The following is a 12,997-nucleotide window of genomic DNA, read 5'->3' on the forward strand; positions in this document are numbered from 1 at the left end:
ACATTTTGAGGTTAAAGAGCATAGTTTGAAATCTCTGAAGAGTCTCATCATAGTGTACACACACCGGCAGTAGCCCCCGTGGCCCTTTCAAAATTTCCCCAAAGGAAATTTTCTAGTTTTAATGTATCATTGGTGTAGGCCCAAATCAATGTGTGTTCTTCAATTGTAAAAATGTGTGGTTTATAAACGGCAGCAAACAATTTTTAGTCAACTAAAATGTGCATCATAGCCATAGACTGTATATAAATAATGGACGTAGTCACCGTGACGTCACCCATTGGTTTGTGGACTGCCTGTTTAAGGCTTGAGTTCAGTGTTATAGTCGGCATCTTGTTTCTGGTAACGGGGCAGACCATATTTGGACTGTGGAGGAGCGAGGGGGATCTGACGACACTGACTACACGCCTCTCTACACCGGCAACCTGACTGAGAGAAGTCCCTGCTAATTCATGTTAGCATTAACTGGAGCATTAACTGGGATGTTAAGTTTTGGCTAGCAAAAAACAAAAACAAAATGTATGTTAATTCCCTAAGAAAAAAAAAGGAACAGCAGGGTGTTCCCGGTGGCACACCTGGTTGACCACGTACCATAGAGGCATTGTCCTCGTAAGCGGGCGGCCCGGGTTCAAATCCGTCTCGGAGCCCTTTCCTGCATGTCTTCCCCTCTGTCTCCCCTTTCACTCTGTCCTATCAATAAAGCCCAAAAATGGCAAAAAAAAAACCTAAAAAAAGAAAAAAGAAAAAAAGGAACAGCGACTCCTTGGAGTGTCTGTTAGTCCAACCAAATGCTGAACAAGACATTTTAAATTAACAAAACGTTGAAATAAACTGTCATTACGTGAAAATACAGTGTGAAAGGGTCAAAGTTATGAGACCAAACTAGTAAAGGTCCTTTTTTATATATAACTTTATTGACATGTAGCCGTGGATACGCATTGTTCTGCTTCTCTTCTGATGAAGGCTCGCCTTGTGAGCGACCTGTCAATCAAAGGTAGCCATGCCCAAAATCTTACGATTCTTTATTTTCTGTTTTCTTCTAAATGGGGCCATTATTCACACTATTAACATCAAATTGTCCTGAAGATTTTTTACTAGTGATTGAGACCATAGTGTTGCCCTTTTTTTGTATTGAAATGAATAGACACAAATGCTTCTGCAGCTGCTATCAGCACCCCCTGCTGGAATGTTTGGTAGAAAGCATGCTTCCTGGTTTTCCTCACTGCTCAGACCTTGAGGTTGCCAACAATGGCTCTTTTGTTAGTAAAGATTGCTGACCCCTGCTGTAAATAACCACATTATTATCATTATGAAAAGTATTAAGAGGTTTAGCAGGTTTTTCACATTTATGCTGCTCAGTGCAACCCCATATGTCTACACAACAGTAAAACGGTAAACAATGTTCTTTTCATTGATTTGCAAAAAGGATGAACTTGTACAATACGTATAGTAAAATAAACACAAACAATAAAAATAGACAACTTTATTGATTAGTTTGATTATTGTCTTCAGCCCAGAGCTCAGTAGTTGTGCATGATTTAACATTAATTTACAATCCAATGCTTACATCCTTTTTAGCATGCAGTATCAAGCATGCCATCATGTATTTCAACCAGTTCATTGTGTCCCATACATCCTGATTGTTCCTGATGGTAAATGGTCTAAAGCAAGCTACAGCAGCACCACATGTTCTTTGCATAGATTAGGTCAAAAACCACATCCGACATGAACTGGTTTGAAATCTATCTTGCAAAACATCAGATGAATATTGTCCCATTTCCGTCAGGAAAATACATTCTTGTCCTTATTTTGAGAAAGTTTCTGATTTCCGAGATAATGAAAAAGTTTCTCAATATGTCATTATTACGACAGAGTTTCTCATTATTTGGAAAGAAGTCATTTTTGCAAAAGTTTCTCAATATGCTGAGAAACTAAGTCACATTTTGAGATACTAAGTCATTATTTTGAGAAAGCTCTTCTCATTATAGTAACTTACAGCATCTATTTTCTTTCAATCACATTGGCAGAAATGGGCTGCCATAATATTGTGCTCATTTAATTTTTTTTGTCTAGATTGATATTACTAGTTTATATAGAGGGCCTTGAAAATATTTTTTATCCAAACTTGCAGTGCAGAAATAATTCTTCATAGGATAATAAACAGAAGGGGTTTAAAAAAAAAGCAAAAGTCAGACAGTGCTTACATTACAGATGGAGCAAATTCAAGTAAAATGTCCACATTTCATATAAATCCAGAGTCAACATTCTTCAGTGTCCTAATAGACTCATGTGCCAGTGCTACAGTGTGACAATCAACAATCAAATCTTGTGCGCAGGCTGGAAATCTCTAGCTAAAACACATATCTAATGAGGCTTTTTCGAACAACCTTGCAAATGTGCGTTTTTTTTTACTTCAAGTGCAAAAAAGTAATCAGATTCAGGAACTAATCTGTAGCACCATTACTTGCTTTAGACCACATGTGGATGCCCATGATGCACTGTATACAGAGACTGAGAAAAACTGAGAGTACTTTAGTTACAATCTTTAACACAGAACATGTAACAAACATGAAACATGTATCTGAGTCATGGCAATATGTCACATGAATTTTAAGCAATGTCAGATTCATGACAGCAAATCAAAAGAGAAAAATAAGTTAGAATGTCACAGTGAATAACAGGGTATTTTACATGTGCATGTCAAACAGTGATTTAAAAAAAAAAAAGCATGGTTTTAACCTGTAAAACGTCAATAAAAAGTAACATTTAGATGTGGGACCGAAGTCACAAAAGAAATAGTCACATCCCTGTTTGTCCCCATTGTCAACCCTTTTACAATTATTCTTTATCCATGACAACTTTCTGTATCTTGGCTCAAAAATTCATGTTTTATAGAGACACTGATGTATTTCTGTGACGCACAGGTAACATGGATCTAACCGGACTTCAGGCTCAGTCACGTCGAAGCCAGAGGCCGCAGGAGGTCCAGCTGGGACTCCAAGGTGACCCTCTCCTGGTGAACCACCTGCAGCCAACCACAAAAAAACAACACATGACCTTTGATCACTGCACACTGAACAAGGGACGCTCCCTCAGGCAGTAATTACATTATTTATTTACTCTGCCATGGTGATGATGGTCTAGAACAGGGTGAATCCCCTAAAGTGGCCCAAATTTTCATTAAACCCTCAAATATGAAAGTAAATACATTCACATATTCTCAGAGTTTTAACGAAAATGTAATTCTCCTAAGAGTTGCACTATAGGAAAGGTCATCAGGGTCAGATCAGTCAGCCGTCTCACATGGAATGGATTATTGTGGGAATGCAGAATATGTACAGCGGTGATATTTGACATCTAGGCTCTGACCTCGTCACTCCCCAAAAGAAAGCAACAAGATCTGCACAGCAGGGAGTGGGGAAAGAAAATCCTAGCTCCCCCCGGCAAAAAGTGGTATGGCAGCAATTTAATACTGATGCCTTTATATGAAGAACATGAGCTAATGAGTCCATCTGGGGGGAAAATGGCTATTTCTAGATGGTCATTCTTAATGCCTGTCCCGGGTCCGATTCCCCGCGAAATCAGATTCGGCACGCAGACCAGAGGAGCAGATGTTTACATTTTCCCAGGATAAGGTTGGCAGTGAGTAGTATGTTAGCCAGACAGCTAAAGGCTGCATTAGCTTCACAGTATGGTGCAGTGAGAGTATGCCGTATGAGTAGACTCAAGTTGACTACCTTAACTGGCTCACATGCTTTGTTTCATTATCTCTTTTGTCAACCATCGTAAGTATGGTCCATAACAAGATTGTCCCCTAATGTTCATGACACCCCAAAAAAGCATGCAAAAATGATTATATTCTCAGTGGTTCCCATTCCCTAAAGAGTTGTGAGCATAGACTGTATAGTATAGAATAGAAAAGAATAGAATGTATTTGATATGGATGACAGGACAGCTCCCCAAAAGTAAGGCCCAAACATCTTGTTCCCTCCCACATGTCCCACCCGCTCCATGTTAGTGAATGGGACATTGGCCAAACTAAGAAAATAAAAGTGCATGTATTTCTACAGAAAATTTCAGTCATTTGTAGTTCTTATCATGCTGGCGTATGTCCCAGTGTTAACTTTTAGTTAAAGTTTGGTATTATTTAGTAATTTGATTCCATAAAAAGATGATTACTTTTAAGGCCCTTAATGTCCTCAGTCTACATCTTTGACCCCTTAACACCCTACACACTAGTCCGTACTTTGAGATCCTCGGTCAGAGGTCTCCTGACTGCTCCAGAAGCCGAAAACTAAGGGGCACAGATCGTTCACAGTCAGGACCCCGAGGCTCTGGAATAACCTGTCCAAGGAAATCAGGTCGGCTGAGTCAGTGATCTCTTTTAAGTCTCTTCATAAAACATACTTTTATCAGAGAGCCTTTCCTGATTTTTATCTGAATTTTAACTTCCCTTGAACTGTCTTTTAATTGCACAGAATGATGTCATTCCCTAACATTACTTTTATCTGTTGTTTTATGTCTATTTTCAACTTGTCTTTTAACTTGTGTTTTGAAAAGTGCTCTATAAATAAAGTTTATTATTATTAATATTCTATATTATAAAAGGGGGTGTAATGTCATGAGTGACAGCTGTGATTGACTCGTGGTTGAATCTGACGGGTGTTTGTGCGAGAACTCAATACCAAACTCCACAGCTGATCACTACGGTGCCGACTCTGGCTCCAAATGATATCACCAGCACATGATATCAATACGCCTGTATCCGGGATATTTTGGCTTCATTTTGTACAGTGGGAGGAAGTATCAGGTATGTATTTTGCTAATTGTGAGCAGTTCATCCAGTTCGTCCAGTTCGTCTTCTCTTGTTGTGGCTTCCGTTTGAAATGGTTTGATTTCTGTTTTAGAGGTCTGGGGTTCCAAAACCCCATAAGTCATAAGGTCACTAGACTGTCCTTAGATTAGTATCTTTGATGAAAAGATGCCATCTTGGCAAAGAAAGTGGAATGTCCAAAATGAAATCAGTAAACTTTCTTCTTCAGAAAATACATACATTTTGATTAAAGGGCAATATGTCTTTCTTTCAGATGTAAGTTCAACTTTAGGGAAAAAGTCATGCTGAAGCTTTCCATCCGCCTTTCTTTCTTTCTTTCCTCACACACCCTGTTGTAGTTGGATGTCTGACCAGCCCAGGCTCTATTTTGAAGAAGACAGTTGTGAATGCCAATGGCTGTTTGGCATTTCAACAAGGCTTCAGTCTATATAAAGACACATATGCCTTTCTCTGCAAAATTCCACAGATGCTTTGAGGAACGAGCAGAATTGGAGCGGACGAATAACATCCTAGATTACCAAGTACAAATGGAAGACGAATGTCATTATAAAAAAAATAAACGTGCCTATTTTATGGCCTTATTTTATTCTTTAGTCTCTGTTGTATGAATGCTATAAAAGCTCTGCATGTGAGCGTGAGGGGTTTCACTACTGGATCGTTTACGAGGAGAATGACAGGCATGCAGCATCTGTTCCAAATGTGAGTGCGTGTGCCACAGGCAGATCTCCAATGCAAACAGCCAAGTCAGTGCCATTAGTTCAGCTATGAGTGATGGGTCAGGGAGCAGACAGTTGAGCTTGGAGCTTTTCAGCACGTTGGAGCACCAGCAGGAGCATTTGTTGTCGCACTCGTTCGAGAATGCATAGAATTCACGCTCTCGCGCTCATGGTGAAAATGTAAAGAGTGTGTAAAGTCCTCGTCCTTTTGATTGAGCACTTGTTGTGTTAAGTATGCATTGTTTCAAAGTGTTTTCTAAGAGCTGTGGAGCTGTTTTTCCCCATTTCAGGTTGTCCCAGAGGAGGCGGAGGGCAGGGAATGTCAGAAAGTCACTGTGGCGAGCCGCTAACGCTGTCCACACCCGCTCACATAGACAAACACACAAACTGTACACATAGTGGATCTACAGGGGCTACAGAGACAGAAGATGGGCTGACCTTGAGTTGCTGTTGGAGCTCGCTGTTGAGGCGTGTCAACACTGCGTTGGTTTCCTTGTTTTTACGGATCGCCATCTGGATCTCCCTCTTCTGTTTGGACATCAGCCTGGAAGTGAATAGTGTCCATTTTATTTAGCTTTTAAATACATTTTTCTAGATAGATAGAGTTGTATGATATAACTGGCCTTGTTCAGAGTACAGCTGAAGGGGAAATATGAATAAAGTCCTGAGCTATCGCACTTGCTGCACTTAAAAACTTACTATGCAGGATTTGTCGCTTAGTGATTGTAAACAACAACATTCAAACTTGCAGTGGTGGAATGTAAGTACATTTACTCAAGTACTGTACTTAAGTACATTTTTTAAGTATTTTCATTTTATGCAACTATATACTTCTATATACAAGTATTGTACTTTTTACTCCACACCATGTAGCTGACAGCATTACTTTTCAGGTCAGAGTTGACATTAAAAACATGATAAATTTAAGTGATAAGAAGACATTTTGTTTAATTAAACCACAAAAAAATAATTGAATTGAATAATATTAAATGACCGCAACCTATTCACCAAATGGAATCACACTTTAACAACATAGTAATGTTAGTAGAGGTGTGGATCAGCAGTGGCCCCACGATATGATTTTATCCCGATACTGAGTCACAATATGATATTATTGCGATTTTAAGCATTTTACAATATGGTGAGTATTGCGATACAATATATTGTGATTTAACTGTTTAACTGCATTTTGTGTCCACAAAATTAAATCAAATCAAGAACCGTTTTGTCAAATAAGAGAAAATTCTCAGTCTATTCATCTCACTTCAGTCTTTTTATTTCTTCACAATGAGAGTCAAACCCACAGACTGACCAACAAAGTATTCAGTCAAACTGAATTTAACTGATATCAAACATGTATGGACGACAACAACTGCAGCTTTTTCTCAAACTTTCAAAAGCTTTGAGCTTCATTGCTCTCAATTTTTCTGAATTAAACATATAATAAACCTAACTTTTATTTCGACAACTTTCCAACACAATATTCTGACGCACCTGATGCCTATAGATTCCTTAGATCTTCTCGTTTCACAGAATACCAGTATCTCTAGTATATTCATAAAAAATACTGACCCACTGGCATGCTGAATATCGATACTTGGCGGCCATGAATCGATATAATATCGCCATGCAAAATACCGCGATACTATGCTGTATCAATCTTTTCCCCCACCTCTAAATGGTCTTCATGGTTCTTTCCTGCAACCTGATTGGATGCTGCTAGACTGGTTCAAACAAAGTGCATCTGGGGAATTAAGTAAACCCAAATATCAAATGTTGGACTAACTTCTGAGCAGGTTTGGTCGGGGTAGGAAACGGCATGGCAGGTGGAGGGACGGTCTCCAGGTTTTGGCTCTCCGCGTAGTATTTCCTGCGGACCGGCTTCTGTGGCGCCTGACTGTGAGGAACTCCAATCACATCCTGAGAAAAAGATTTGGACATAGACGTTAGCCTCCACACTCCAACAGAGACACAGACACTCTCACAGGATTATGTTAGCAGCCCGGACCTGTTTTGAAGCATTGGCCAGGTCTTCAGAACTTGGACCAAATCTAGAGCGTGGACCCTGCTCCTCAGGTTTCATGCTGCTCTCCTCCTGCAACACAGAGGAAAGGTAAAGAGAATAAAATGATTTTACACAAAAAGATCTGCAAGGACATTGGCCACATTAGGTTTACAATAAAATATATTTTCCGAGTGTTGATGTCATGACAAGGTGAAATAATATGAGGGAGCTGCTAAAGAGGCAGGATGAAATGTGTCGGCCATGACCCGGAGTAAATCAGCACCGTCCCTGATGCAGTGCTCTCCTGACGGGGCTTCCTGCCTGCCGCCATGATGGATTAACATGCTTTTATTGCGTTGCCTTGCTGCAATTTAGCCATTATTCTCTTCTAGACATAAAGTATAAAGTATCCTCACCTGCCTTTGTTCAGCAGAGAGGTTAACAGTAGGGATGGGCGTTTGGAAGGAACATGCATACATGGGCAAAATAAAAGATATACATACAGTACTTTTAAAAAAAACTCTAACTCTGTTTTTAAATTGTTTTTAGTACCATTTTATTGTTTTAGTATAATTTCATTGATTTAATTGTTTTTTATTTATTACTATATTTGTGTGTGATTTTTTCATTGTATTTTAATAACTCTACAACACTTTGGTCAACTGAGGTTGTTTATAAATGTGCTCTATGAATAAAAATTTGCCTTGACTTGACAGTACTATGCAAAAGCCTGTTTTAATAACAGATGCTTTTATTTTGAAAGGACGAAGAGAGACTTCCTGTCGATCGTAAAACAAACTCAGTGAGATGAAACTGTAAAGATAACGTCAAGGAGTTCAATGTTTTAGCCCCCGAAGAGGCATGAGGTTAGTTTTCACAGTAATCTTGCATATTTAAGTGTGTTTTGTGTTTTATTAAGTTTTGGATAAAATCAAGTGGAATAAAAATTCCACTTGATCGACCAAATTCTTAACAACCATTAATCTATCATTAATTAATTATTCCCATTCCTAGTTAACAGTGCAAAAGTTAAGATACGAAGGTCAATTACTTCATTTTAGCTCATTGTAAGATGAAGAAACTTGAAGGAATTTCTCACTAGGCAGCACCCTCTCTACTTTCTATTCCCTACATCATTTCCCATCTGTTAATGTTGGATTTAGTGAATTTGATCCACTAATTTCTGGGCTGCCGTCTCCGTTGCGGTGGCAGTTGAGATGCAGGGGCTTTCCTGATGGGTTAAACAGGCTAATTCCGCTGCTGTAAATTGTACCCAAGAAACCTAAAAGTCCATTTTGCTGAGCAATGCAACTGACATGCAGGCAGACGCAAATAATGACCCTGAAATTCACTGCACCACTGGATGTGAAACACAACCACAGCATGGAAACATTTTAAAAGGTACTGTAGTAGTTGCTACAGTGGCAATAAACCACAGGAGCTCCATCAGCAGTATGTGTGGTCACATCACCCACAGGTCACGGCTGTTTCACTGCAGCTATGTGAGGGCTGGAGAAATACTGTCCCTGTCACACAGACGTTGTGGGGACAGGATCTTTACAAGTGATAAAAATGGCACAATGAGTGAAGCCAGAGACAGACAGGAGGAAGATGGAGTGATGACTCTGATCGTCTAACTCTACGTCTGAAAATACAAACTTGTCAGTTTCTCCGTGAAGACATGGTAGGCCTTGGTGAGAGTGGATGGTAGTTAGATTGACATATAATGTGCATTCAGCTCAGCTTTGCTTTGGAAAAACCACCCCAAAGAAGTAGCATTTAGATAATGACCACAGTAGCATTGTTATTGGCTGCCTGCCCAGTGTCTCACCAGCTGACCTGCTGTATTCACTGGAAAAGTTTGTAATTTGGAAAAGTGAAGTGACTGTAAGAGAAGCAAAGAGATAAAGTGGAGTAAAGTAAAACAGTAGGGAGTGCGAAGTGAAATCTATCTATAAAGCAAGACGCCTTTTAGGGGAGCTCCGCCCCATCGTGTGATAGACCTACAATTGGTCAGTAACACAATTCACTCTGGATTTCCACGCCTGACTCATCTCATCTGTAAGTCTATTTAGCCTACCTATCTTTAGGAGTTTTAAAGTGCGCTACAAGGTTCAATTTTCCAATAATATTTGAATAGTTTCCAGTGAATATCAATGTTCAATGTGTATGTGCTGGATGGTGTGCGTACCTTATGAAAAGTAAGTGTTTTATGGAGTTGCAGACGTTGTAGTGTGGCATGTAATGTATGAATACATACTTCCTAATAATAATTTTATGGACAACAACAATTGCAGCATTTTCTCAAACTTTCCGCAACTTTAAGCTTCACTGCTAGTTTAATTTTAATTGTTAATATTTTTTACATTCCTACTTGTTTATATTGTAAATTGTTAATACTTTATTATATTTTTTACTTGTATATTTGCTTATATTTCCAGTTTATACTGCTGGTTATTATATTGATTTTTGCTATCCACTTTGCTGCTGCACTTTAAATTTCCCTGTTGTCGTACTAATAAAGGACATCTTAATATGATACCAGTATATTCTGGGAAAAAAAACAAAAATGGCGAAAATACTGACGGATGCCGGAAGGCTAAATATCGATACTTGGTGGCCATGATTCAATATTATATTGCCACAGCTAACAGATCCTCCTGAGTCCTGCACACTGGTTCTTTAAAACATAAATGTTACTTTTTTGTCCTTTTCTTTTCAGAATCAGAATGAAATAAAGATTGAGAAGAAGAAGAACAGAATGAGCAGTATTTACAATTGAAGCCAGAAGTTTACATACGGTATATGAAAGAAAACATGATCTTTATTTCCCCTCACTGTCTAAATATCTAGGAAATTCTCTCTCTCATTATTCTGGCATTTAGCAAATAGAAAATGTTTTGGTAATCCTAACCGAACTAAAACAGGAAAAGTTTAGTCTGATTTAAGGCCAGACAGTGGGAAAAAATTTGTCTTTTTATACAGTTAATGTACACTTCTTGCTTCAGCTGTGTGTCTGCAGATGTGGAGCTGTTTTTCCATTCACCATCACTGCAAATTGAACTGCTCCCGAGGGTTCGCTGCAAAACCAGTATCAAATATTCACCCTTAACTTAAGATTGACATGTTTTATGTCAAGGAAGCTATTTTTAACTAGGCCTGTAGTTCACTCGTGTGTCTCTGAGGGGTTTGGGCTGGTATGGGTTTCAGTTTGCCTTAGTAAGTGGAAAAATACACATACAGGCGACAGGGAAACCTTTGGGATCGTCCAGTCTTTTATGTTTTAATTAAGACTAAAACGTCCTGTGGGAAGACAGAGGAACAGTGATACTGACACTAGAGGAGCTGGATTCAATCAATACAAACCACGAGTGATTAAATAGGCAGCATTATAAAGATAAACTCAGTAATGGAGGATTATATGACTCCTAAGATAAGAAAGGAAGGACTAATTACGAGCTTTGGTGCCCTTTGACCTTAAAACTACACATGATTTGTAAATTAGGAGTCAGACAGACGGATGGACGCCAGACAGAAACCTGCAAGGCTGGTTAAACAAATACAAAGATAACCTTTGTGAACACATAACCTTTTCATAACTGATTGATTAGACATGGAATATTAGTGAAGAGGAAATACACTGCTGTATAAACTGAGACTAGCAGAGACACGGATGCATACCTGATATGTGAAAAAACTGGGAGAAAATCATCCAGGTTGAATATTAAAAAACGTGTACTGGATGGTTGTGTAAAAGCTTACGATTATATATCAAAATAAAATCATAAAACATGACAGGAAAGACAAATGAAGGACAGAGAGACTAAACAGGGTCTCTGCAGGTTTCAACAAGTCAAATTTAGGACTTTTTAAGACTTTTAAGACCATAATGAATACAATTTAAGACCCATTTCACATCCATACTGGCAAAAAGTACAAAAGACAAAAGGAAAATTGGAGGCGCGGAATTACTTGCAAAGTATATGAATTTATTCACAGCTCTTGCGAATTGGAATAAAAAATTCTTAACCTAACTAAAAACACCAGAAGCCTCTCTGTTGTGAACTTACATTTGTTTAGAACTCAGAATAAAAAAATATTGGCAAACATCATAATAAAATTATTAATAATAATTCCAATGCCTTGATGCCCAATGTTCCAAGCTTCAAAGTTTTCTTTCCGTGCTTCATATACATGGAAAAAAAATATTAGATCATTGTTTTCTTCAACTTCTTGTTCATTTTAATGCCTGGTACTACTAAGTTTTCTTGATAGTTATTTTGGTTATCATCAAGAAAACCATGGAGAGTGGCTCTTAATCAGCTCTTAAATTAAAATCTCATGAGCTATTTTTATTGTTATCATTATATTTGTCCAAACAAATGTACCTTTAGTTGTACCAAACATTAAAATGAACAAGATACTAGAGAAAACAAGGGTGGTCTTATAATTTTTTCCATGACTGTATACATTTCCATCTACTGGCTTCAACCATGCATTAAATTGTTCGTTCTGGAGCCACAAATTGTTGAACTTGCACTTACCCATTTAAAAGCGAGACTGAAGTTTATGCATTTGTTTTAAATAAAAGTAACATTAATACATTCTTAAGACCTTTCAAAATCATATTTGACCCTCCTGTTATGTTGCGGGTCAAACTGACCCATTTCAAAGTTAAAAAATGTTTGTTTGTTTTTCATAAAAAGAAAAAATTGTAAAATGTAAAATCAAATTAAAAGAAAATCAATGTCATGTAAAAGTATTGTATTTTATATGTAGGTCTTTCCAATGTACATAAAAAAAAGTTTTAACATGTATTTTTTATGAAAAACAATTGAATTATCCTCATTGAACCATGATCTGTGAGAGGTAAAGAACACCATTGCACTAAAAATTTATTGAAATGGTTAGTAATGGAGTTATTAATGAAATATAAATAATGTTTATTAGGATTTTTTAGTTTCTGACACTTGTGGATAATCAAACATGCCCCGGGTCAAACAACTCACGAGCATTATTGGAGGGTTAAGAGATTTTAAGAGAATTGTAGACATTTTAAGGCCTTAAATTTCAATAATAATTTGATAATGGTTTTTGTTATTATCAAGAAAACCATGGAAAATGGCTAGATATCAGCTCTTAGATTAAACTCTTATGAGCTATTTTTGTCGAAGAAAAAGGGTGGTCTAATAATTGTCTCCATGACTGTATTTGGACTTGCTTACAGTCGCCCAGTTTAATGTTCACCGCTGTCATAACCTGTGAATTCATTTGTGTCTTGAAATAGAGACCCGTATATTGTATGACAAACACGACCCTAGAGACACATTAACGCTGCAACATGTGAGATGGAAGGTGGAAAATGGGTGGGTGGAAAACGCTGGGAAGGAATTTTGAGTTATTTTTTCCCCTTTGTTGCTTGCTGCATTAGCAAACCCCAAACCA

The 12,997-nt window shown here is 37.9% G+C and overlaps 1 protein-coding gene across 2 annotated transcripts in view; it reads right to left on the minus strand.

Annotated features, from left to right (window-relative positions):
• Positions 1 to 1,465: 1,465 nt before the first annotated feature.
• The window catches only part of reps2 (RALBP1 associated Eps domain containing 2), a 30,744-nt gene continuing 19,212 nt past the window's right edge, over positions 1,466 to 12,997 (minus strand). For both annotated transcript variants that reach the window (XM_059341464.1, XM_059341463.1), the window contains 4 exons: positions 7,556 to 7,642; positions 7,334 to 7,467; positions 5,986 to 6,091; positions 1,466 to 3,022 (listed from right to left, as the gene is read on the minus strand). In XM_059341464.1, the coding sequence (XP_059197447.1) occupies positions 2,954 to 3,022; positions 5,986 to 6,091; positions 7,334 to 7,467; positions 7,556 to 7,642 (396 nt within the window). In that variant the 3' untranslated portion in view covers positions 1,466 to 2,953. The remainder of the gene's footprint in view (positions 3,023 to 5,985; positions 6,092 to 7,333; positions 7,468 to 7,555; positions 7,643 to 12,997) is intronic.

This window comes from Centropristis striata, chromosome 9 (assembly GCF_030273125.1).
Source record: "Centropristis striata isolate RG_2023a ecotype Rhode Island chromosome 9, C.striata_1.0, whole genome shotgun sequence".
Classification (NCBI taxonomy): Eukaryota; Metazoa; Chordata; class Actinopteri; order Perciformes; family Serranidae; genus Centropristis; species Centropristis striata.